This window comes from Aythya ferina (genome assembly GCF_964211825.1).
Source record: "Aythya ferina genome assembly, chromosome: 9".
NCBI lineage: Eukaryota > Metazoa > Chordata > Aves > Anseriformes > Anatidae > Aythya > Aythya ferina.
Genome location: NC_140305.1, coordinates 26,138,121 through 26,165,337, shown reverse-complemented (window position 1 = coordinate 26,165,337; position 27,217 = coordinate 26,138,121). Strand labels below are relative to the sequence as shown.

At 40.1% G+C, this 27,217-nt stretch overlaps 1 protein-coding gene across 1 annotated transcript; it reads right to left on the bottom strand.

Annotated features, from left to right (window-relative positions):
* Nucleotides 1–320: 320 nt before the first annotated feature.
* Nucleotides 321–24,778, bottom strand: KPNA4 (karyopherin subunit alpha 4). The gene is made up of 17 exons (XM_084529760.1): nucleotides 24,479–24,778; nucleotides 17,678–17,722; nucleotides 16,987–17,076; nucleotides 16,871–16,900; nucleotides 16,729–16,781; nucleotides 14,945–15,040; nucleotides 14,742–14,827; nucleotides 12,062–12,148; nucleotides 11,015–11,184; nucleotides 10,872–10,916; nucleotides 9,385–9,516; nucleotides 9,026–9,154; nucleotides 7,306–7,410; nucleotides 5,631–5,702; nucleotides 4,764–4,926; nucleotides 4,011–4,105; nucleotides 321–2,240 (listed from the first exon to the last, which is right to left on the bottom strand). The coding sequence occupies exons 1-17, from the start codon at nucleotides 24,545–24,547 to the stop codon at nucleotides 2,142–2,144; spliced, it is 1,566 nt and encodes a 521-aa protein (XP_084385886.1). The 5' UTR covers nucleotides 24,548–24,778; the 3' UTR covers nucleotides 321–2,141.
* Between the last annotated feature and the right edge of the window lie 2,439 nt (nucleotides 24,779–27,217).

Sequence of the window (27,217 nt, the reverse complement as noted above, 5' to 3'; positions counted from 1 at the left end):
GTAATTTTATTTACAGTGCATCAGCTTCTTTAAAAAAAGAAAGCCACTATACCAAGTTAACCCTTAGGGGAGGTAAAATGATTATTTTGGTTTTACATGGAAACAACTTATTTAGTGAATACTTACTATGTAATTAGGCAAAGTAGTAATCTATACCAAAAAAAATTTGTCAAACCTATGTAACACACTGCACTACGCTATAGTTGGCATGTAAAAAGATTTGGAAACTGTAATGGCAACCCAACATTGTTCACATAATCTTCAGCACCTTTTCACGAAAACTGGAGAGTATATACAAAAAGACACCGCACACAACGCTGTTGCAAGTTTTAATGTTTATTTCCCCAAGACAGCCTAGCCTGCACTCTACTTGGATAAATTTCACAAGCTAGTTTCCGCTGCTTCTAGTTTTAAACTTTAACCATGTTTCTGATGACAAGGAATGCTGCAAAAATACTCTAGTCCAACAAAGAGTTATGATCACAAAATAATCTTTATCCATTCTACAGTGTTTCAGAATTACCAGTTGATTTTAAAACACAAGGTAGATATAGATGCTAATGGTGGCTAATCTGGTATGTTTTATTATAGCAAACTGTTGTTCATGCAACACTTGTGCTCAAAGGGGAAGGCACAGCATTTCCTACAATGAGCCACCTTATAAAGAGTTCATTTTGTACAAATTTGTAATGTCACCTTTAATTTAGTGTGCAGAACCTCAAAACTGAGGCATTACTCCAATTATAAAAACACTTGCATCCCTTTTGTGCAAGTTTTAAAAATACAAAGTTCTCTCTAAAGTGGCTCAAAATAGATTGTTCATGGCTGCCTACATCTAAGATAAAAAGAGTCTAAAACAATTGGATTAGGCATATTAAAGGTGTTCAAACCATGACTTGATTTGTACATCTATTCACACCTCTTTTCGGTCTTTATTCGGCAGTACATATGCACCAAATTCCATTTTTAGAAGTTTCCATATCATTTTCATAGAAAACAAAGTTTGAAAACAAGTAACATTGAAACACAGCACGGTATTCTACCACAACGGAAACATTTGGTTACAGGACTCAACAAAATCTAAAAATGAACTATGCTGTAGATTACCACATGCAAAGGTCTTCATGTTATCTTTGAAAATGAAAAGGATGAGATTTTATTACCACATTTTACTGCTTTCTACTATTATGGTAACTTGTGTACTGCAACACAGTCTATTTGAAGGGAAATGTATGATTTTTTTCATGCAAAAATCTACAAATTAGTTTTGATGATATGGAAAGCTTTTCATAACATCAAACATTCATCTGGTGCAAATGCACAGGGAAGCCTTCCTGAAATTCTGACTTTACAAGTAACTAATAAGCCATACAGGAAAGAACTTAAAAATAACTAAAAGAAAAATAAGAGGGGAAAAAAAAAAAAAACAACAAAAAAAGAAACACAGGCTGCAGGAGTAAACCAGAGTCTGCTGCTAAACCGGTCTTTGTTTTTGTGTCCAGTGTAAGTTAACACTTATGAACTCATTTTGATGATTTACTAGGTTTATTATCAGCCCCCTGAAGGCGAATCAAGCTTGCATGCGTTCACATACAGCATCACAACCATACTCTCGTACACACGCCACTCCAGGACTAGGAGTCTGCTTCATGACTGAAGAGCCCCAGATTTGAAACATGAGCCTGGCTCCACAGCATCGAGTCCAGACATTCATTCAATGTTGTCCATTCACACGGTGCTTCATAGCAAGGCCTGGGCTCATTCTCCTTGGACTTATATGGGCATCCTATTCTCTTATGCTTACAAGGCTTGATGATGATAGTACTGCATTTCCCCCCAATTGCTCTAGTAAGTCATTGTTCCTTCTCAGGCACTGAAGATCTTTGACCTGTAGCCCTTTTTCTTTGAACAATCTAAATAAGCATTCAGTGTGAAGTTTTTCATTACATTTTGCCACTCATTCTCACTCGCACCCACTCGCCATCTTGACTTCATTTGGGCTTTTCTGTGATTCCAAATGAAATCTTCACATTTTCTTTCCCGATTTAATGCAGCAGCGGATCCCATGAGCCAAGATTGATGGATCAAACCTTTTTTTTTTTATTCAGTGCTGCATTGTACCTAACTTCCAAAATACCACTCTAAAACTGGAACCCTTCTGCTGGTACATTGGCAGATGAATTGAAACCAAATGTTCCGCCTTGTATTGCTTCTGGTACAAGGCTAGGATCTTCATCAATCTGTTGAAAGAACAAGAACACCGTAAGAATTAACAGAAACACAGAAGTCACACTAAAAAGAGATAATATTAAAGAACTTTTCTCCTTTCAGTTGATCTCCTTCATTGCATAAATTCCTGTTGATCTTTCTCAACTTAGTAAGAGTACTACTATGACAAAGTAAGTTAGCCTGAAATGGTTTAGATTTTATTTAGTAGGTAGGCTACATAGCACCCAGTAGTCTTACTTATGAAGTTCTCACTTCTGGCAAGCATCCTGTCAAACATCATACTTATTGCCAGTTTATAAAGTGTCACTGTTCTTAGAAGCAACCAGTACCACTAAATCATGTAAGGAATAAGCTGAAACTGCAGTTTCAATTTAAATAGGTAGTATACAGGTTACCAAATTTGCACCATATTAAATTCCAAGGCCTGTGGTATACAAAAAATCTGAGTTCCTAAAGGAGACCTTTGTATTACTGTTCGTATAAAAATGGGACTCTAGAAAAAAACTCCACTTGCAAACATGCCCTACCAAGTTTTACCATTTCTGTAGTAATCTGTTCAGCCAACAAGAAAACCCTCGTTTCATGATGCAGACTGACATTATTGTATTCCCTTTCTACGCAGTTAGCTTATTTTATGATTTAAAGTGCATATAAATCAAAAGAGGGTTTTAGATTTTTTTAGATTTGAATTACACTTTTAAGCTGAAATAAACATTCTTGTTCAGCCCATCTTAATTTTCACTTCATGCACCCTGATTTTCACTTGACACCTACCTCTGCAACTACTATTCAGAATCTTTTTTTCTTAAGCAGCAGAATCTCAGACTTGGTACTCAAGTCAGCAGGGAGCTTATCAGATGTTAAAACCAAGCTTAGTCAGAAGCTGGCAGTTCTGAGAACCATTTGAAGGCTAGTATTTTGTTCCCTCAGGTGCAGCTTAAATTGCCTATCAGAACTTCAGATGACCGTCATCATGAAGAATGGAAGACATGCAACTGGTTTACGCAAGGGGATCATCCGTCACTAACTCTGATGAAGTTTTAAACAACTAGTTTATGCTGTTGACACCAAATAAGCCAATGCTATGACACTTTAGGATGCCAGTGGACAACTCAATGCTTTTCTCATCCAGACTAAAAACAGGCAAGTTTTTCAGAATCCATGGCTATAAGCACAAGATCTACGCAAGTAACCCTAACAGTGAGGGCAAACTTTCAGCGTAATAAAGTTATCCTACTTAAGGCCAGAGATATTCATATTCAGTTATGGTGGTAACATCCAGCAGGCTGTTTACATGAAAACTCATCCTATTTCTGCTATCTATGCAACTGCACCACTCAGGAATACAGATTAGGACAAGGCTTTTTATTTATTTAAACAGATGTCCTTCAAAATCCTAGAAGCCTCTCGTCATTGCCTATAATCAACTATTCAGAAAGGCTGCAGCATCAAGTTAAAAATTCCATGAGCTTAATAGCCCATTTTAGATTTTTATTTAATCATATTTAGAATTAATTTTCTATTCTGTCAGTACTGGTCTGATGGAATTTTAATAAAGAACGCTAGCTACAGTTTCAATGAACGCCCTGAAATAAGTCTGTAATTTTGCATACATATGTGCAGCAGTATTGTAAGTGCTCATCAGTGAATTGGGTAGAAAAAAAATGAATAAGTGCTTCTCTATAAAGCAGTCTTTAGAGCTGTTGTCGCCCTTTTGAACCACATCTATGAAAACAACCAAGTGATTACAAAACCAGATTTCAGAGCTATAACACACTTACATCATCTGAAGAGAAGAACTGATCAATGATCTCATAAGCCAGTTTGTAGATGTCTTCATTTTCATGATTTTGTAGCTGTTCGATTTTCTCCAGGCCTAGAGAAAACACAAAAAAACACAGTCAAGTTAGAATACTAAGTTCAGACAAAAAAACATCCCTCTCCATAAGGCCTCATCATACAAAATCATTAAAAACAAAACCAGGCATAATAAAGTGAACCTCAATAAGATGCTGTTAAAACCCACTTGACATGCTTAAGTATAAAAGACTTCACTGAATCTCTAAGAAGCTATCAGAGGTTGAGGAATACACACTACAACAACAAAGTACATCCAGTCATACCACAAAAAAAAAAAAAAAAAAGTCGTAAGGTCTATGCCAGCAACGATTGTGTTCTCTTCTCTTCTCCGAGTGGTTGGGGGAATCTTTGGAGATAAGGGGGAGGACCAGGGAGGGCACTACGTACTACATCATCCTCCCTTTTCCTAAAAACATCTTTTCAGCGCCTGGTGTGGTTGCCATGAAGTGTGACATTCCAAATCCATGCACTTTTGGATGTAGTAACATGCCAGTTACTGATCTGTAGCTCGATTATACAGCAAGTAGCTCCAGTATGATAAAAGTTACTAGCAGACAGGTGCAGACCACACATGAATGATTTGCTTAAAACACCTGTGCCAATACACACAAGGGCATGTGGTAGGAGATCAAACAACTTCTGCAAAACAGTATAAAAACAATTCAGCACCATACCTCCACACTCTTCTATAAGATTGGCTATGGTTTCTGCTTCATCTTCAGCCATTTTTAATATATTACTTAGTCCATCCAGAACCACTTGCACTACTTGTGCATCTTTCACTGTTAGCAAATTGCAAAAGGGAGGAATTACATTTTGTTGAATTAAGTATGCCACCTAGGGGGAAAAAAAAAACAACAAGTAGTAATCTCATGAGTGTGACAAACAAAGCACCAGAAGCACACAAGCAGACAAGTTTAATGAAATCAAAGCACTCAAAATTACCAAACAGGATAAGAATAGTTTGTAGCAGTCACTTTCATACTTTTTTTTTATAGCATGAAAAGGTAACGTCTATGACTTATGTTATCTGGGTATATTATGTATTATTGTAGCAATATATACGTATATTATTGTAGCAATATATGGGTTGCTTAAACAAATACTAGATACTGTAAATTTTTCAGTATTAGAGAAGTTTCAACCTTATCTTTGAATGACACACGCCCCTGATTCAATATTCTGGGTTGACAAGGAACTAGTATATTTCTACTCAGTGACTGCTATCATTATAATTATCACATTCTTATCCAAACAGGGAAAAAAGTGGAAAAAAGATACTACTGCCGAATGACCAAGATTCTTATCAGAGCCTGAACGCAATTATCCATACCTACTCAGCCCCATCCCAGTAGAAGTGCCTCCACCCAAATCCCCACTGACATGCCTGGTCTCAGTTCAATCCAAAAACAGAAACTAAATTCACTCCTTAATCCATTGTGGAAGAAAGGAAAAAAAAACAAAACTGAACTGGAGAGTAGTCTACACATTCATAATCCTGGCACAGAAGTCTAAGGACCTTTTCTTAAAGTTTGACTCACTTGGTCTTTTCTTCCGCTGATTGTTAAGTTGCTTATTGCCCAAGCAGCTTCTTTCTGGGTACCAAAGTCACCCTAAAATTACAACAGTAAATAGAAGTAAACGTTCCAGTTCTTATGTGCAGTATTTTACTAAAAGCTTCAGCTCCCCACAGTAACACCATATCAGTTTTCATTAAGGAAGGAGGTTAACTAACAGATCCTACAAATGTTTGAGTCTACTTGCAGTGCGTTCATCCCATCCCTGCAACCGTGTTTTTATTGATCTTCCACAGAAAGTTTGTTTGTAGCACAGCGAAAAAAAAAAACAGAGCGCTCTCCTCTCACATTCTTTATCAACAGCTGTCACATATTACAGGGAGCGATAAGTGGCGAGTGTCCATTTTGATAAACATACCCTACATACTATATTAGTACATACTATAACTGTCTGCTTCTGAAGTTTTTTTTTTTTGTTTTTTTTTTAAGGAGTGTCTCATTTGCTTTTCTCTGTGACCAATAAGTTAGCATTTATATGTGTTACTTAAGGAAAAAGACAAATATTTCTTCAGTCTTAACCCCAGCCTTTATTCAGGTGAAAGATATTCTATCTTTGTCTTGGCTGAAATCATAAGATTGGTATTTCTAGCTTCCTTACACGCTTCAGGAAAGAAAAATCAAGTCATGGGTAAAGCAAAAAGTGGGAAACTTTTGAAAGATCGTAACGTGGTACTGTTCCCATGAGAAAGCATCCTTTTAGCTCCCTTCTCTCTCATAAGGCAGATCCTTGGAAACACAATGCAGTTTGGATACTAGTGTTTTAAAAGACACCAAGGTTCTACGTTTGAAATCCAAAACAGGTATTTGAAGCCCAGAAAGATGACTGATTAGCATTCAAGCCTGGTACTCAACAAGCAGTGAGAAACTGAAAAAGCATGAGAAAAGCATTCAGAAATGTTTGACAGCAACTATGTGAATTCACTATTTAATAAAAAGGGCAATAAAAGCTTTATCTCCGCAACTTTATGTATCACTGAGAAGTAGTGTACATCTACATAGGCATACAGCACGTTGCCATTTCTGCAAATACACAACTGAACACCATCTACAGTTATCTTCTACACCCATCTATTTTTTGTTGATAGGTTTACTTGTTAAAAAAAAGATAGGACATTGCCATTCCGTGATCTAGTATTGCAGTATCATTACTTGGATACTCTCAGACTTGATAAACGTCGCAAATGATCAGGTTAATCAATGCAACTGTTGAGCGTGTCTTGAGGTTTCCAGATAAGGCAGGGGAAACAAAAAGGAGAATAAAGTCCTTAAACTCTGGCAAAACGTTGGGAAATACCTCACTGTTCCCCATCCATACCTCTTTGTGTTATATTTGGGCACATAATTCTGCTCCCAGTCTTTACAAAGAAAAAAATAAACAAGACTAAGGAGGAACCAAGAAGGATCGACCTGCTTCTTTCCCCTAATACGTTCAACATGCCCCTCCTCACAGCTCTTTGTGAAAGATCATACAAAACAGTAATGTACTTCTTGCCATGTATGAAAATGCTCAAGGGTAGACATTATCATTATGCCCCCCCACACACCCCATTTCACAGTACTATGTAAAACAAAGCAATGAATTCAGCGCTGTTTTCCCCACTTCAGGAAACAAACGGTTAAATTTTTCTTGTTATCTAACCTTATCTAGAAGATGTATTATCATTGGAACAAGGTTTGCATCTATTACTGCCTGAACTTGCTGCTGATTCCCTGCAGTGATGTTAGATAGGAACCACACTGCTTCCTGCAAAATAAAAAGATTTGAGAAATCGTTAATTCGGATACTATTGCATACTGTACTTTATTTCCACCAGCAAGTTTTAACATTCATGTTTTTGGGTCTGCAATTCATGCAATTCTCAAACATAATTAAGAAATGATACTACATACGTGAATGCAAACTAGACCTACAGGAAACAAAGACGAAAGCCTCGCCTTGGGAAATACTGCAAGGCTCTTCAGTCTTTCACTGTAACCAAGTTACAACCCCAAAACCACAGATTAAGTAGAAGAAGTATTTAACAAGGCTACATATGAGCATTTCTAATTGATCCTGTTACTGAGGACGGTACAGCAGTTTTCAGCTGATGGTCAGAAAAGCTCCGAAATACAAACCAGCACATTTTCCAAACAAGTGATAGAAGATCTATTCTACCTGCTCCGCAACATTTCTCATTTGTGTCAGTCATCAAGAAAATGCACTACCTATCATTTAAATTCTTGCTTTTTCAGGAATATTGTAAAGTTATAGGACCCTTCTATTAGCCCAAGACACCCCTTCAACAAGGGAAATGGAGGTGTCTAGGAAAACGTTTAAGGGAACAGTTTTTCCCTCTCTTGGGAGTATGCCCTCCCAGTCCTCACATTTAAATGGTGAATGAAGCCAAAGACTATGTATGAATTCCTACGTTAAACAAGGAACAAGAGCCCTTCCCTGCCCACCCACCTCCTAATGCTAAGCCTATAAATTTAGTCAAAAAATAACAAGCATAGTCTGAATATACTGACAAATTTTATGTGAAACTATCTCCTTGTTCTAATCTTACAGTTGATACACTTCTTTATCAGAAGCTTCCCACCACTCTCTTGGTTCCCCTCTCCTCTCAACTTAACCAGGATGAGAACTTTTTGGACAAATATTTCTATTAAAATGAGATTCAGAATTCACACATTTCTGTACTTGAAAATTCAACTGAGTCTCTTGGATCAGATCACAGGATCACTTCTATTAATGAACCTGTTAGAGATTTAAGATGCCTAGGCCTGTCTTGGTGAGCTTGTTTTGGGCTTTAATCATCGGCAATGTCGGAAAACAGGACCCCAGATTTTAACAACATGCCTCAGATGCACTCCGGAATCAGCACTTCATTATCAGTGCCCCCAGTTAAAGCCTCTTCTATGCACGCATGCACACACACACGCACCCCCGCCCACCCACCCCATTTAAATGCTATTTATCACACACACTCCATTCAAAGAGACATCCAATTATCTCTATTTCATCACTTCCAAGAGAGCCAGTTTAATTAAAATGTTTCACATAGCAAGATTCTAACTTTTAAGTCAACAGCCAGAATTACAAGATTTAATTACAAATTAAAGCTTGAATTTTTATGAAATTAAACCAGAAGAATCAGAAAACAACCTTTCTTGTCAAGTACAACTTCACAGCTCCTCAGAGATTTTCCTACAGATCTCAAATTCAAAAAAAATATCACCACCCTATCTGATCTTGACATAAGCTGGTATTTTGTAATTAGTTACTCATATCTCTACCCCACTACGTTATTTAGGTTCCAAGAGAGCTAAGCTGAATATAAAGGAGTTACCAATTGGGTCCAAATTGTGCAGTGACATACCTTATTAATTTTTTCTTTGGGATGTGTCAGAAGTGCTGGAAAATGTGAAAGAGCTTCACAATTCAGAACTACTTGTGTCTGTTCGTCGGTACCAGTGACAATGTTTCCTACAGCTCTCAGTGCAGCAGTCTGAAACAAAACACATTCACTTCATTCAAACAAAAATCTTTTAAATGGAAACAACGAAGATTTTTCTAACTGAGCACATTCTATACCTTCAAATGGCTGAAAAAATACAAATGCCACATCACACAGGAAAAGGTACTTTTTACACCTTGACACAGTCTATAAATAGAAACCAGCTACTTTCTCCAGTATTGCATTTTGAGAAATGCTCCCTTCAAGTTATCTGAACTTACTTGCACTTTAACTTCTTGATGACTGAGAAGAGGAACCAAATGAGGGACTATTCCAGAGTCTATCACCATCTGGATCTGTTCGTTGCCAGCATCCGTTAGATACGAAAGCGCCCAGACTGTATCTACCAATATCTAACATAAAAAAAATTGTCATTAGCACATGAGCATTGGTCTTAAAAAAAAAAAAAATTAAACCAGAACTAATGAAATGCAGCAGATTCATATCCATAACCTACTTTGCTCTACGAACTTCATACCTTTCACTCTAAATAATTCTGATCTAGACCTGCTATTTGACCTGTTCTAGCTCCTAAGAATACAGGGACTAAAAAGAACTGAACAACAGCTAAATTGTAGATTACAGCTAAAAGTCTAAAGGATATAAGCACCATCTAAGCACGAAATCAAATATATCTGCCCTTTTCATGAAGTACTATTGGACAATGTGAGATATGAAAGATGGTCCCCTAGAAATAAGAGAAAGCCCTAGGAAATAAATTAGGGGTATTCAACATTCTAAAGGAAATGGTCCACACATCATGTAAGATCAAGTTATTTTTCTTAGCATCATGCCAAAGCATTTAAGAAAAAAAAAAAAAAAGCTAAAAAGTTGTTTGAAGTCCGGTGCAGCAGCAACTTAGAAGTTCTTCTGCTTAAGTATTCCCACAGAGAAGCAAATTTCAGCAACAGTAAATCTGGTTATTTCAAGTGACAGCTCACAAAAAAATGACAGCTAGCAACTTTTAATTGATCCACAAATATAACGATTTCAAGATATTTGTATAAGCTTCATTGTCACCTGTTTATATACAGGGAATTAGCATATAGTATATTAACTAAAGTATGCATTATAATTTAAACATTTTGGTAAAGCACTGCTGCCATAATTTAAACTGAACTGTAACTTCACTATAGCAGAGATTAAATCTTAAGTAGTTCTGACTTAGGTCAGCTTCTTGCCTAAACAAATCTCATAATGTTAGTGAAGTCATTTACTTCAATATTAAAATAACCTAATGACCATACTTAATGTCTCAGGTGTGTTAACAAAACCTAATACTAGCTAACATTTCTAATATTTTATATATGCAGATACCCATTTTTTCTTGTTCATACAGATTTTTCATTACAGCCACAAGCTTAAGTGCTAGTCAAAAATCTACGTAGATCTATTAATAAATGCTTGCAGAAAAACAAGTGAAATTGTAATCTGATTTTGTATCAGGATGAACTTAGAAACACAGAGAAAAGCTGGGAAAAATGTAGGGAAAGCACATTCAAGTAAGTACTTGTAAAAATATATAAAGAAATAGGGCAAAATTGTAACTGTTACTTAAAAACAAAGATATCAAAATAAGTTTAACATAAATAGATAAATCCGTTCTTTCACATTATTTTAAAGAAAGTTACTCAAGTATGGCAAACTTTATGATTCACGTAGAAAACTACACCAGAACACAAAACTGTCTCAAAGTGGTGTTACTTACATTTACATCTGTGTGGTGAATTAAAACACAGAGAGCTGGAAGGATCTGAGGAGGAAAAGAACCATTTGACAGTTATTTTTAAGGCATTCAGACATGCAGCTTCACTTTAGTTACACTGACTGAGCAGCGAGTAATTCAGTCACCTCCTGAATGGTTTCCATCGGCGGAGGAGGATCTTTGTGACGGCACAAGTTGACCATGACCCAAGTAACATTTCTTAAGAAAGTTATGGGAATAGATGGGCTGATAAAGGACAGCAGTGGTTTCACTACTCCAAGACTAATAACGTAATCTCTACACTGGGGTCCATCACCTGTTGAAGATATCAAAGAAGTATGAAGACAAAGATCATCACATTCCATTCACAAAAAGAACCACCTCAAAATTATCCTCTTAAATTAAAAACAGACTACAAATCCCTAAAGATAACCTGAGGACACTGAGTGGTAAAGCATAATGTATGCACAAGCCCAACACCTTGTTGTTTGGGAGACTAAACTGCCTCATCTGGTTCTGCATACATCCAACAAAATAATAGCTAAAGAATTATTAATAATGGCTACTTAGTAAATAATATTGGATCCACTCTTCAGCATCCATGCTTATGAAGGAGTCAGTCTACTGCAGCTTCTGTATATTTAAAACTCCGATTATTTGCAATGCATACAAAGCTTAAGAATATGAGCTTTGGAACTATGCAGATATACAGATATGTATCTATCAATTACACACTTACACAAAGCCTCCAGCCTCCTGTCCAGTTGCTTCATTTTGAATTACTCATTAAAAACAACTAAATTCTTAAGAGACAGGTGCTAAAGTGTGCACAAAAAAAAAATTAAACAGAAAACCAACTGATCACAACTCATCTAGAATTCTATACAATGCATGTAAGCTGAGGCCAGATTTCAGAACCCAAAGCAAAAGTTTTCATTCTAACTATCTGCATGCCTGTTTGCCAATAATTTGTTTTCCTGCACCTGCAGTGAAACCGTGGAGCCATGTTTTTGTGTGTATACTTCAGCACACGATAGAGAAAACAGGAAGAAGTTCAGAATAGGGTGACTGCCAGCAACAACTGCTTTTTATCTTACAGTTGTACAGCTCCACGTTCTAACACAAAATCTTACTTATTTTATTCATTCAATTTCAAAAGGAACTTAGTTTTTAGTGGCAGGAATAACACAAACCTATGATATTTCCTAAAGCCCACACAGCTTGTTCGCAAACATTTTGATGAGGCGAATGCAGCAGTCTCAGAAAAAGTGGCACAGCATCTGAAAAATACAAACAGAAGTCCATGCAATTGTTAAGAAATCTCTCTCTCAAGAGACAGAATAGTTGACATACTTTATCCTTAAATAAAATTTCAGACTGCATGAGAAATTTCTCCCTTTGTTGAGTACTGGTCAAAACTTTAACTTCCCAGATGGTACTGAAATAAGTCACTGTGTATTTTTCCTCTCATATTTCCAGAGTCCATTCAGCATCTTTTGACAATCCTTATGAAAGTATACATACTGCAACAGCAGCTGTTTCTGTGAAGGCAGTCATCTTGGTTGAATATGGATATCCCATCCTTAACTTTAAGTCTCATTTTAGACCACTAAGTTTTGGCTGTACTCAATTTGAGAGCCATAATCCAACATACTGGGACAACCTAGCTCATCACTGCAGAACAGGTTTCAAATGCTGCCATTACGTGACAAAAAAGGGACATGACAATCAGTTGATTGAGCAGCAACAAGTTTCCAAATGGTAACACACAAACTCCCCAAACTCATCAAGTGAGCTACATTTCTAACTCAGACAGAAGAATCATCCTAATGTTTAAAACTAAAGCTGAACCACTATTTAAAGCTCATTCTGTGTGCACCACACCACACTTAATTAACTAATCTCTTTTCTTTAACCTTAGCACTAAAGGTGTTTGCTTACATTAATGACAAAGTTTAGTCTGAAATAAGCACTCATTTACTTTAGATCACATGAAATTTTAAGAGATGCTGGTATTTTGTAGTACAACATTCAAGGAAAGCCTTTTTTGAAAAATAAGAAAACACATCACAAGGAAATTCATATTTTCTACTAGAGGTATTTTACAATGTCTATACGCAAGAGAAAAAAAGTTGTCCCCAACAACTACTGTGTGCTTTCAGAAAAATGACCGACCTTTTTTAAATTAAAACAATCATTAGAAGAAATAAAACATACTTCCATATGTTTTAAATATTAGGTCAGCTAATATAGAGCACACACGCAAACCTAGCTAAAAATCAAAGACCATCACAAAGATAATTACTGTAATTGGCACCCATCTTCAATCCATCAACAAGCTAGGTTTAAAAAAAGTGTTCTAGGTCATCAAGAGGTGTGGAGCAATATACACTAGTTAGGTTTCCTGAAGAAAATTCTAGATGTAACTGCAAATTGTAAGTATTAGCAATGATACATACTTTGATAAAGCTTGGATTTGACCCTTGAAGTTAACAGGCTCTTAACAGTTTGTAAAAGCAAGGGAAACCAATCTTGCAAACTATGCAGTCTTAAAGTCTTCATTTAAAAGAAGTCCTTAGACTGAAGTCACCTGCCTTAAATTTCTTTGAATTTAATTAACCTATTAAATTAACCTATTTTCCAATTAAGAATTGATGAAACCCAACCAGCCATCTAACAGACAGGATGGTGCTGGTGCTAAGAACATTCTTATGAGAGATGAATATACCTATCTGAAAAAAATATAAAGCCAGACAACACATAGGTTGAGAGAAGCCTGTAACTGCTTAGCACTAACAATGAAAAAGAGATAATCTACCTCAATCACTCGAGTTAAACAGTCAGTCATGGAAGACATAGAAGAAACTGGTATTTCTTCACTTAAACCACAACATACATTTTAGAATTACTTAACAAAAGAAACACTGGTATTTCATCACTTAAACCACAATACACATTTTAGAGTTGAATAAAAGTTCCAAGTAGTCAATACATAACGGTGGTGTTGGGAAAAACAAACTTAGGTATAATTCTGGGTCTTTTCATTGTTGGAAGCATAGCATGTGTAACAGTATCAGCAGCACAAACTGCAACACAACACTAATTCCAACTATTAAAGGTAATGGTACCTCAGGTAGTGCAATTTTTGTGGATTTCTTCCAAGGATTTTAGAAAAAGTTTTGTTTAAATGCATGTTTGATTCTTCCATGGGTCTCACGGAAGAACCTCTTATGACACTTCTGTTTTGCCTTTTTTTTTTTTTTTTTTTTTTAAAAAATCACTTAGGCCATGTTAAAAGTACAGAAGATAGCTTGCAGTACTTGGCAATTCAGATTTCAAGTACAATTCCTCCCGAAACTTCAGATTCCTCAAAACATAAAGGCCAGTGTGGTGGTTTTGCTTCAATTTGATTTTGGAAGACAGCGGGATGAGATTTCTTTTTTTTTTTTTTTTTTTTTTGACTTTTTAATATTTCAAAACTGAAAACCAGCAGATATAACTCTGCTACAAGTGTGAGTTCCCAGAAGAGATTACTCACCATCATGAAACCCAACTGAATTTAAAAATCTGAGAAAATGAAGAACAAAAGCAGGTGTGCACTTCAATTGATGCTGCTTGCCAGAGAAGAAGTAGAACTTCTGGCAGGAGACTTCATGGGCAGGTCCTTCAGCGACGGGCCTGTGATTGACAACTCAATTTCAACCATCCTAGCTATCTCATGAAAGGACCAACCCTAACACATGGATTGGTGAACATGCTTGAGATACAGAGAAACAGGAGTGTGGATGCTCTTTACAGTATCATTCAGATCTTCTGATTTTTGTGGAAGCTACAGTGCATGCTTTATCAATGATCAAATACTGTTGGACTTACTAGATTGAACTACGGCCTGTGTTTGTTCAGAGGTTCCAGATGCGATGTTTGTCAAAGCCCATGCAGCTTCAAACTGCAAAGAGGGACTACAAAATAAGAAAAAAAAATATTGCAACATGAGTTTTCAACCAGAACTCATAAGCACGTTACGTAAATTCTGAGAATTCTCACAATGTAATATTCCAAGTTGTAGAAATACTCACTTGTCATCTCTTTCAAGACAGTGCACTAAAATAGGTAATATTCCGGATTTTATTAGATCATCAATTGGTGGATTGCGATCACTGGAAAGCAGCTTTCTGTTTAGGAAAAGAAAACAGAAACTTAAATCACAGAACGAGAAGCAGCTTTCTGTTTAGGAAAAGAAAACGGAAACTTAAATCACAGAACGAGAAGCGAGGACTAGGAAGGATCTCAGGAGGTTGTTTAGTCCAACCTCCTGTTCAAAGTGCAGCTATTGCTATCGCTTTATCGGGTCAGTCATGGCTTCATGTAGTTCAGTTTTGGAAACCTCCATGCAGAGAGATTCAACAACATCCCTGGACAGACCATTCCAGTGTTGCACTATCTTCTGGCAGAGAATTTTCTTACCTAGTGTCTATCTCAAAGATGAAACAGACTTGTTTTCAATAATAAGGGAAAATAACTAAGCCCCAAAACTGAGATTACTGAAAAAAAAAATACATTCGTTGCCTGTTTCAGTGACCACGTTTCCTCTGGCAATAAACTTCAAAATTAGTCAGTCAGGAAAATAGAGATCACCACAGTTACACCCTCCTGCAGCTTCTCCCTCCCCCACCCACGAAGGGAGATAAGACAACCCTGGCTGCTTTGACAGGAACAGCAGAAGCTCATTTCTTCTTCTTGCTCAGTGACAAAACAGTCATAGTGCAGACTACTCATAAACCACCTGCTCAAACAGGTAGAGAACTCTTACTACAAGAGCCAATTAATGCTTCAGGTTTTGGGACAGTAGTTTTTAAAAAAATATTGAAAGAAGCATTTCTAATCAGTTTTCTGTTCCTGTTATTCCAGCTGTTTGTTTTGGGGGTTAGACACGTGCAAGATTGCTCCTTCCTGCTCCAGCTTCAGACTAAAGAGTAGTACAGATTAAATATTTTTAGAGGAAAACAAATGCTTTTCAGCTTTAATTAAAGCCATTCCAGCAACTGCACTGACTTATCTTCAAATTAGTTTTCAATTTTAAAAAATTAAAGTGTTAAGACACTCAAGTGGATGTTCCCATCTCCTTTTAAAACAGGCTTAAGCAACTATATTTCAGTCTAACTTGCCTTAGAACAAACAGCTCTATTTACTACAACTTTGTTCTACACGATACTACCCTGAGCTTTTTGAAGAAGGCAAGTTGCCTAACGGAAACAGGCACAGAAACTGCTCTTTCCCTTATCTGTTTTAAATACATTAACTCCCAAACATCAAACTGACTTCCAGATATAAGAGAAGTCAGCTGAAATGGAAGTCTCCCCTTGCACATCCCCCAGACACTCTGGGTAAAAACGCAAGGCTGTAGCTCTGCTACAATGACAAAGCAGTAGGTTCATGAAACAGCAGTCACATACTGAATTTATGCAAGCAAAGTTCACAGAAGCATTTTAGAATACTTCAACACATGCAACTACAGAGAATTCCTCCTAAAACAAGAGGTGCTTTTAGTGGCCTAATCCATGACAGAACTAGCAAAAAGGATTTTGACAGTTCTTTCTGTATTTAAAATGTAAACACTTCGTAGCCCTGCTAGCTATATTTTATTGTACTATGTAGTACTGAACTAAAGTGAATCTTAGCATTTACTTGTACATAACAAAAATTCTGACTGCTTCAAAGAACCACATATTTTATTTGAAGTCCTGTTTATCAATGATTTTAATCATTAGATGACATACTTTTTCCAATTAAGCTGGAATACGTTGTTTGAATTCAAGCACATGGTAAAGAATGAAAATGGTATATTTGAGAAGCGTCTTACCTTGCAGCCTGCACAGCACTTAACTGTATACCCTGGTTGTCACTTGAAGCATTCTGAAAGAAGATAGAATTTAAACCTTTCAGAATTTATCACCATGATATGTATGATGTTCAGAAAATACTTTTTCCTTTTTTTTTTTTACCTGTACTATTGCTTCCAAAGAAGTGTTTTGCTAGAAAATAAATAAAACAACAGTTAGAAAACAGAAATCTCTAAAATAAAAATAAAGATACAGTTTAAAATTAAGTTAATTCTTACCACTCTAAAGTCACCATCTATATCAGAATCTTCACAGATATCCTCATGAGGTACATTTCTCCTCTTCAGAAGATGCTCATCTCTTTTGTTCTTAAAGAGAAGGGGAGGGTTGTTAAGAATGCAAGAGAAGTTTTTCTTTTAAACCAGCATCATAAGCATTATTTCACTGCTACTGCTCCAACGTTCAAGAAGTTGGAAAAAGCAATAGAGGGAAGCGTTATTTTGGAAATCACTTTTGCTTAGAAAAATTCTCCAACTTTATCTACAGCATTAACTGTACTTTTGTTGCAAGTTTCATATTCACATATCCATCACTGACACTACAACTTGTTTGTAAGTATTTATAACAAGACAAGGCCATCCCCAGAAGCTACTTCTCTGTTCATCCCGTAAGTAAATCAAGTTATGACTACATTTCTCAGGAATTATATTTCCAATTACTCTAAACAGTGCTGAACTACAGTTTTGGGAAATAAAACAGCTTTATGTCTCCAGACATAACACCTGGTTTTGAAAGGAAAAAAGGTAAGCCTTTTAAAATCTTTAAATTACAATCCTTAGAAATAAAATCCTTGCTGTAAAAGCAAGAATTATTCTCCTCAGTAGATTACAAATACAATTCTGTTTTTCTGGACAGAAACAGTGAAATACAAAATACCATTTTGTCAAAACAAATACTAGTTCATCTCACCTTTCTCAACTCCACAACAACTTCATTCCTTTGTCTTCTCATAGTCTGAAAAGAATCAAAACCAAAAGTACGTTATGTTCTGAATCTATTTCAAGTGATTAAGATTTTGCACAACTATTTCCAAGAGATGCACTTTGAATAGTGCTTGTACACAAGATTTCATTTTCATTATAGAAGTAGCAATCAAACAGGAAGTTGAAATAATTATTCTTGTCTGTATTATTGCACAATAAAACAGTCTCTCCTAGGTCTCTGTTGAAAAAAGAAAGGATACTGAATGGGAGAATAAACAACTGTCTTAAAGGGCAATGTTGAAAGGAGTTGTAATACTTCTGGTGCTGCTCTGTTTTATACACAAGCACCATGGCAAAGTAACAAAGCACACTAAGTTTGCCTGGTATTCATGACCCTTTCTTCAATCAAGAAACTATAAACTATACTGAAAAAGCAGGCTGAAGTTCAGATTGTGCAGGTAATCCTCCATATAAACAAAGTACAGCTGCTAAAGCAACAACTGACACTAATTAATTCTTCAGAATAAGCAGATCCAGACAACAGCACACCCTTTTCCACACGATGCCACCAGGCTCCTCGTAGTAGGGTATCAGTGAGGTCCTCTGCCACATGAAACATGCCTGGTTGTACCAGAGCTGTGCCTCACCCCAAAGCCAGGCTCTGCACCACCACTCATTTCTCCCAGATACTGCAGTAAATTCACAGATTTCAGCTGTGCACATTCACTACTGCCTGAAACAGAACTAGCTCTGTGCATTGGGGAATTGGTTCCTAAACAAGTTCAAATTAAGAGACCTAATAAGCACAGTTGAACTATGAAAATATTATTTAGAAATGAAAGCCACATAAAACCCTTGGTACTGTAAGAACAAATCTGTTTGCTTTTCTACAGTCTCCCATTTACAGTATCCAGAAGAAGATGGAACTGTACATACACAGAAATTGGTTTACTAGTGCCTGTGTTAGCACAGTGTAACCAGAAAGAAAAATCACTTGATCTAGTCTATAGTGATTTTATTCCATACTTCAACTCTACAGTGAACGAGCAGAATTAAAACAACCACGTTTTTACTGAGCCCCTGGCAATTCCAGAGCATACGGGACTGCATTAACGCAGGACGTGAGGAAGAGGAGCAGCTAGGAGAGCTTCTGGGTGGCAGCAAGAACCAGCTCTGAAGGGAAGGTTTATGGCTCAACTTCCAGGATCAGAATTATTTTCAGATTTATTTTTACTGAAAGGAATGTACATTTTATCAGAATCCAAACTTGGACTCTGAGCAAGATACTTTAACTTCTCAAAGGATGGAGTTAAAGGAAAAGGGGGGCAAGAAAGGATGAGAGTGAAAAAGCAGGCACGGCTCCCCACTGCTTTGCTTTGGAGGTAGAACCCTTCATCGTTTGAGGCCCAAAATGCAGTTCATCATGAGAAAAACAGGCTAAAAACAGCGGTGAGGAACACCCACACCCCAACAGCTTCCCGTGATATAAAAGGCAAGGCACGTGCCTACCCAATGCAGCTGCAGCACCTGGAACCACCGGGGCAGAGGCACAACAACCAAGTACACGCTGACTGCCCCACACTAAAAAGCACCAAAGCAAGTAGCCAGAAAATGTGTACATCTTCAAGGAATGTTAACAGATCAAACAAAACCAGAATTAATAGTGGAGCCCAGTGCTGCTGAGATTCACTGCCATAACTTGTTCTCCACAGCAGATAAGCTTTTCAAATGTTTCTTACAATTCTTCAGATAATGGTGAGAATCTCAGAAGTGCAGTCTCTAAAGAGGGAAAAAGTGTACTTGATAATAAATCTTTATGAATCCAGCTCCGGACCAACGGATGTTCTCTGAACTGCTGTAATACTTCTCTTACACGTACAGAAACGAAGCTTTAACGTTTTGTAACAGCTCCAACTCACGTCCACACTGACACAACACGAAGAAAAAGTTCCTAGGAGAAAAGTTCCTTCAGCACCTACCTCCCTGCACGTGCACTTGTTAAACGCACACTGCAGGCTGCTGGCATGGCCACAGGGCAGCCCACGGCCCTGCGCTGTGCAGCACAGCACAACACGGAGCACACATCACTTGGGCACGGGGAAAGCCCTGCCTGCAGCTGCAGGCGCCGCAGGATGCTGTGCCCAAGGGAGCCACGTGCAGCTCAAGCCCAGCAAAGCATAACCCTGGGATCCTGGTGAAGGCGAGTGGTGGCTCCAAAGAACAGAGCTGAAGGCGAGAAGCTCTCAGTCATTTATCCATGCACAAAGCGCTGCTGCCCTTCCAGAGAACCTGACGGTGGTCAGACCTGGCACGCTCAAGTAGAAAATAAAATGAGGAAAACTCTCAAAGAGACTGCAGAATTGTACCAAGCCTCCATGGATCTCACACAGGTGAGAAGGAACAAACACCTTTATGCCCATAACAGTTATGGCAAGCAAACAAATCAGCATACATAAAGGGAAGATGGATCACAAGAAAAGATTCTTCTTGCCAGACTTCAATAGCTGTATTAATAGCTATGGTTCAAGCCCTTCAGCTGATCACCCAAATCCCACGTTAGCTGCAGGATCCTGACACATTCCAGTGTTTTTCACAGCAGCACCTGATTCAGAAGCATTCCTCCCTCAGGAACAGCTCAGACTTACCAGTCCTTTCTCAGGATGCTGGCATATACCTGGAGTTTGTTCTCAGCTAACGTGCCCTGACCCCTCTTCTACCTCTCTCTGCATCCCTGCTCTCAAAAACCCAACCCTACCGCGCACACAGTCTGTCTCCATCTTTTTTGGGGGGATGCTACTATAAAGCATTTCACCTGAGCAGCTGTTTGTGCACCTTCAACAGGAAAAAGGTCTGGCAGCACACACACCAGGAAGGGTAGAACTTCACCTACTTCTCCCATTCCAGCAAACGCTTTGCCAAATGCACTGCTCCTACAGTGGGACTGCACAGGCACTCCAGAAAAGGGATTTAGGCTCTCCTCTATGTATTATTTTCCTCCTATATTGTTTCACTTGCAGACCACAGCAATGAAGTCTGCTCTGAAGATCACAGATTAAAATCCCATAGAATTTTAATGCCCACAGTCTCTACAAGGTGCCACCTGAAAAACACATCTCAGCAACAACACCTGCTCTGGAGTTATAGCAGGGACTCTCGGTTACAAAATAAATAAAATAATAAAGAAAAATCAATGACATTGTGCATGCTGTCACTCCCGTTTTTCCTGGAGAAGTATGACTTTTTAAACAAAGTGTGTAAGCGTCATCACAGAAGTGCAAGTCAGCATGATGGAACCTATTTTTAACTAGCTCAGAGTGAAATTCCTGCTCTCCATCAGTTCCTTCCTATTGGAATTGCAACCAAAGTATTCTGTGTGGGACACAGGAAAGGGTGAAAAGCTTCTAACCACCTGGGAGCCAGTATCTCTCATGACATTACCTTTCTTTCAACCCTCTAAAGCTTCCTTGGTGTTTCCAAGTACATGGCCACTATTACAAACCCAGTGAATTCCAGGGGCAACTCTTGTCCTGACGTAGCTAATCTTAAAGCATCCAGACTCAAAACCAGGGTTGGAGCAGCTGTTGAAGTACCCTGCATCACAACGTAGCCTCATTTTGCATCACTCATCTCTCAGTTGCAGAGCAGAAAGCTGTTTGACACTTCTCCTGTGCTGGCACTATTAAAGCAACTCTCAATATCTCACCCAACCACACAGGCAAGCGAGGGAAGAAAAGGGCAGCATAAAGTCACCAATTTCTTCCAGTCTTTCCAAAGGAATAATACTTAAAAATACAGCTTTGATTTCATTTCAGAAAACTTAAACATCAATCAAACTTGAATGCTGCAGTAAGCAACAATCACCCCCCAAAAATATAAAATGTTTAATCAAACAAAAACAGCAAAAAATTCTTTTCCACGCTTCCCAGGAGCAAGGCTGTACTTGAGACCCTGGAATGCAGCAGCACCAAAGGGAACTACTCAGAAACAGCTCATTCACAGAACTCTGTCTACTGCAGATGCAAGGAGCAGCTTGCACTTTTTCCTTGTAGAGAAGAGGAAGATCTAGTATTTGATTCCAAGGTCTATGGTACCACAACAACAAAAAAAATGTTAGAAAATAAGATTTCTTATCACAAAAACAGAGAAAACAGCTCAACCGTTCTTATTCAAGGGAAAAAAACAACACAAGGCCAAGTAAAACCTGTTTCTCATGGAAGAGGAAAGATGAAAAAAGTACAAGTCACCTTAACTAGCTCTCCTAGTAAATAAGCATTTGCATAATTTATAAGACAACAAATAAGCACTCTTTACAGTATGATTTTTTTTTATTTTTTAAGTTAACAAGTGACTATTCCTGCAGTTCTGTAAGGCCAGCTCAATCTCACCATGAAAGTGCAATTTTTTTCCCCCTCACAGCTCTGACTCTTAAATCTTGGAAGAGCTTGGAGCATCCTGCACCTCCTAACTGGGACTTGTAAGCTCTACACAGAGATACAGATACTGCCCTGGAGTTAGCTACAAACTACTGCTCTCCTGCCACAGACTCCTCAAATACTGAGCATAAACTTCTTAATGTTTCCTTAATCAGTGCCATAAATAAGAAAAAAGAACAAGCAAATGGTTTGTGTTCCTCTATTCCCCATATTGTCACCAATCTGTCATCCCAAAACACATGGCAGCAATATCTCACAAGGTGACATGTCCGTGCATGCATGTTTACCCAGCGTTTAATTGTATGAAGGAATTGTGTTAAACTCTATGTAAAACACGTGTTTTTGTTCCTTTTTCAAGGCCAGACTTTGTATTTTTAGAAGCATGTTGATATGGACTGGAAAACAAAAATCCACCTTTAACTCAGTAAGTATTCAAAAAGCTAAATAAATGCTCAGCATTTCTGAAGCTAAAACACTGAAAATCCCCTTTCTGCCTTTTCTAAGATACACAATAACCTTTTTGGGAAGGGATAAGACCTGGAAGCTAAGCACAACGTGACAGCAACTGCTATGCAATTAACCATAAATGGGCTGCTTTGAGCAATATGTAAGCATATATATGTTATTTTGTAAGTTTGTAATTTGCAACATGTCAAACCTCACAGCCTCTAGAATTACCTGTGAATTTGGCATTCCCAAACCTAAGACTGAGATAATTCAGGTTTTCTGATATGCCAACTGGAGGCAAACTGACACAGAAAAGAAGGATCACCAGTGCTGAACTGAACTAACTAATGGCTAAAAGCACAACTTCAGCAGAGGTTAAACAGGGGAAGAGTGAAGGAGGCAAGATGAAGGGAAGAGATAAAGATCAAACGCTGGCTTCCTATGCGAAGTAAATAAGCCATCCTCCTGCTAGAAGCAGCGCAGGATCCCCGGCGCTGGGAGCCAGCTGAATATACTCATTAGCAACTGTTGCTGCCATAGGATACTTGGCTGGGAGCAGACATCACCCACACCTCACCCTCTAACGACACATGTGGCACGTAAGCAGTTAACGAGCGATAGCCATAAGCCGGAGCCATTGTATGAAAAATAACCATCCCGGCTAGTTATTTTAAGTAGCAAGCGTATGCTCCAAGAGTTGTTGGGTAGATGTCAGCATCTAAAATTTAACACAGCCTCCCAGGGCTTCTGTCGCGGTGCTGAAGGCCGCTTACGTGCTTCAGCAAATCCAGAACAATACTGAAGAGGCTACCTGCTTCCTGAGGCTCAAGTGCCCAACTGATTTTTTTATTTTTTTGTGTGTGTCCATCCTGAACATTTTCACTTCAGCCAATTTACGTCAACCCTCGGTACGTAGGCACCACAGGATAAAAAACACGGATGAACTGCAGCCTGTATTTTCCCTTTGCTTTCAGTTTTAATGTGCTAGCACGTGCTTCACTGTGCACCCTTCTAAACTCTCCCTGCTTTTAGGGTTATCTACTCGCTGATAACAAAACGATTTATACAAAAACAGGCGAACATCTTAGCAAAGAGTTGCTAACAAAGCTAACAACCCTATCAGTAAACACTGCAGCAATTGTTCTCACTTCCAACTTCTTTGGGCGTTGTATATAACTGAAGAGTAAGTTGTTTGATTGAAGTTATAGGCTGAGGTACTCCCGATGCCTGGATTACCCAAGTGGGAAACGTGGCAGATGTTTTCATAAATGACAGCAACTCAAACGCTGCCTTTATTTAAACAAACACGTCGTGCGGAGCGCGGTGTTTAAGGCGAGGATCCGGCGTCACGCCAACCACGGGGACACGCAGCGAGGCCAGAGGAAAGCAGAAACGGGAAGGCCAAGGCCCGCTGCTGCCTCACCACGCGCAAGTCTCCCCACAGAGGGCTGCTGGGCGAGGCGTGGAGCCCGGCTTCCCCCGGTGACCGTCCCCTAGGGCACCCCCAACCCCCTGCTCCCCTCCTGCTCCCCGGCCGAGCCTCGGGGCCGCTTCCTCCAACGCGTGCGCAGCGGCCCCGAAGTTGCCAGGCCGGGCAGCCGCCTCCTTGCTTCGAGGGCGATAAAGCGGGCCGGGGGGGGGGTTATTTTTGCGTTAGAGGGGACAGCAGGGAATCTGTAGCAGCTCCGGGGGTTGGCCCTGCGGGGGCTGAGGCGCTGTGTGGCGGCGGGGCCGGCCCGGGCCTCCCGCTGCCCCCTCACGGCGGGGCCCAACGGCCGCGGCCGGCCCCGGAGCGCGGCCTCCGCCTTCCTCCCCCCCACCCCCCATACCCCGCCTCACCCCCCCTTCATCTCCTCCTCCTCCTCCTCTTCCTCCTGCTGCTGCTGCCAGGCGGATGCGGGCCCTACCTCCAGGTCGCGGCCTTTGTTCTTGAAGTTCTTGAGGCGCTGGTTGTCCAGCTTCTCCTGCTCCGCCATGGCGGCGGCGGCGGGGGGGGGGGGGGAGCGCGGCTCCTCCGCCTCCTCCTCCGCCTCCTCCGCCGCCTGCCGGGCCCGAAGCCGCCGGGCTGGGTCCCGCTCCGCTTCCCCTTTCCTTTTCGGGTCCTTTTTTTGGCCCCTCAGCCGCTCCTTTCCCGCTGAGGCGAGGACGCCGCCGCCGCCGGGCCTGCTCCGGGCGCCGCTGCCGCCGGGGCCGGGCGGAACGGGCCGGGAGGGCGCTGAGGGGAGGAGAAGGGGGGGGGGGGGGGGAGGAGGGGGAGGGGCAGCCTCGCTCTAGGCCGCCCGGCCGCGCCCGCCCATTGGCTGCGCAGCGCGCGCCCGGCGGCCAATGGGAGGAGGGGGAGGAGGAGGGGAGGGGGAGCGGCGCCGCCGCCACCGCCCAGCGCGGGGCCGTGACGCGAGCGGTGACGGGGAGCGGGGGGGGGGGGGGAGGGGGTGCTGTGAGGCGCTGAGGGCTCGGCCCGCCGCCATCTTGGGAGGTGGCTGAGGCGGGACGGGCAGTGCGCGGCTGTGCCGTACCCGGGTTATACCCGGCCCTACCGGGCTGTATCGGGCCGTACCGGGCCATATCGAGTAGTACCGGGCCGTGCTGCCCTCCCCGGCCGCTGTCCCTCTCCGAGAGCCCCCCGCCGGCTCTGCGCCCGCCGCCCCCAGCGGGTGCTCCCTGAGGCGAGCGCACCCCGCGCTCCGCGCCGCTGTTCGAGCGCCAGTTAAAACGAGACAAACACAGTCCCAAAAAAAACCCACGTTTTTCATCAAAAGCTTCCACTCGGGGCCTGGCGGTGCGGGGCGGCCTCTGGAGACGTGGGTAAGCGCCCCTGCAGAGCCAACATCCTCCACACGCATTCAGGGCTTGGCAATGTTCTCACCTACACCACACAGCAGCTGTGCTCCAGCTCCCCAACATTTAGGGGGAATGTTCCTGATGGGGATGATCAACATCGAAAACAAAATTATTTTACCCTGAGATCAGATTTCACGGCACTTCCTAGCCTCGTAACATGATAAAAAGAGGCCCAAAGGGTGTATTTATGCCCCAAATAGGTAGCTGTCAGCTGATGGATGCCTACCTCAGAATTTTTTTACAGGCCCACATCTTAGCATCTGATGATGACAGTCAGGTTTTGTGGCTGTGGATTTTGGCCAGTAGTAACTGCCATAACTCACTGTCAGGTGATGTACGCTCTTTTCATACTAATTATGAGCTCTCAGGACATAGGTTTCTGGGGTTTGAGTATAGTCATCAGCGTTACATGTTTGTTAACTCTCTGCTTCCTTCCAGGATGCTTTGTAACAAGAAATGTTACTTACGTGTTACTCAAACTGCCATGAGTTGCAAAAAGCCCTTCCTGAATTTGTATTGAACACATCAGCAAAGGGAATGATACCAGGAAAATTCCGTAGAGGTGCGTTGTTTGTACACAGCCTGAGACATTTTGTTTACACCAAGCAATGTGGTTTACAGACTATGTCCCTGTCTTCATTTTGATAAATCCTAAAACATATATATATATATTTATCAGGAACTCATTGCTGATAAACTATGGCCTCTTCTTCCAGAAAGAAGAACCTCCCAGTTCCATAGCTTTTCTGTGATGCAGGTGATTAGGCTACACAAAATATCTAAAAGGTAGAAATCAGTGATGTTCAGGAAAAAAAAAAAAAAAAAAAAAGTATATATAAAAAAGTATTTTCTTCACAAAACATCTAGTGTTTTTTCTTCTCAAGGCTCACTTGGTAATGCATGTGACATCTGAACTCAATTTTAACTTGAGAGGAAAATATGCTCAGAGCAGAACCTGTTACCTCCAGTCTCCCAGAACATTAGAAAAAAAGCTGCTAGCCAAACTGTTTAAGCTAATCTGGTTCATTTTGTTTCAAAGGAGGTAAAGAGTACTGAAACAAATAAATTCACTTGTAGACCAGAGGATATGGTAAATTATTTTCTCCTAACATAACTTAATTCTATACATAAGTAGAAACACTCTCTGGAATTTGCAGTTCTGATCATGCTTGCATGTAGTTTATACTCCTAATGACCAGAAAAGTAAGTCAGGGGTTGTGGGGACGCTTCTCATACAGGACTGCTAAGTCCTGTATGTTGATAAACTTCATGTCATCAGTGGCCTTGATAGTCAGAGAGAAAAGTCAAAGCTATGATGGGAGATGCAGTCTCTCAAGCATGTAAACTCAGTCACTCAGAGATATATGAATATCAGAAGGGAGAACTTGATTTATGTTTTATGTTCAAGAAGTCACAAAGATGGTGACCACTTGGACTACAGGCTACCAGGGAATGTTTTATCTCTGGGAGATTTTTCAGTGGATGAGGCTCTACTCATAGGCAGAGAGAGTTCTAATCAAGGCTGAAAGTGACAGAAGTCCGAGTCACCACAGCCACTTAAATATAGTAACAATGTCACAGCAATATGGGTAGGGTAAATTAGGCTTAATTAGACCTGATGTCATTCCACATAGGCATAACTAGTTGTCTCCCAATATGGAAACCATCTTGTTCAAAGCTGGCTTTGGTACAGCAACCCCAACGTGTTGCAGCCTGGATAGACAAGAAAGACATTTTCTTGACGCAGCTATTTCCATTTTTAAAATTAATGCTGTTTATCCATTTGATACTGATTCAGGAGACTA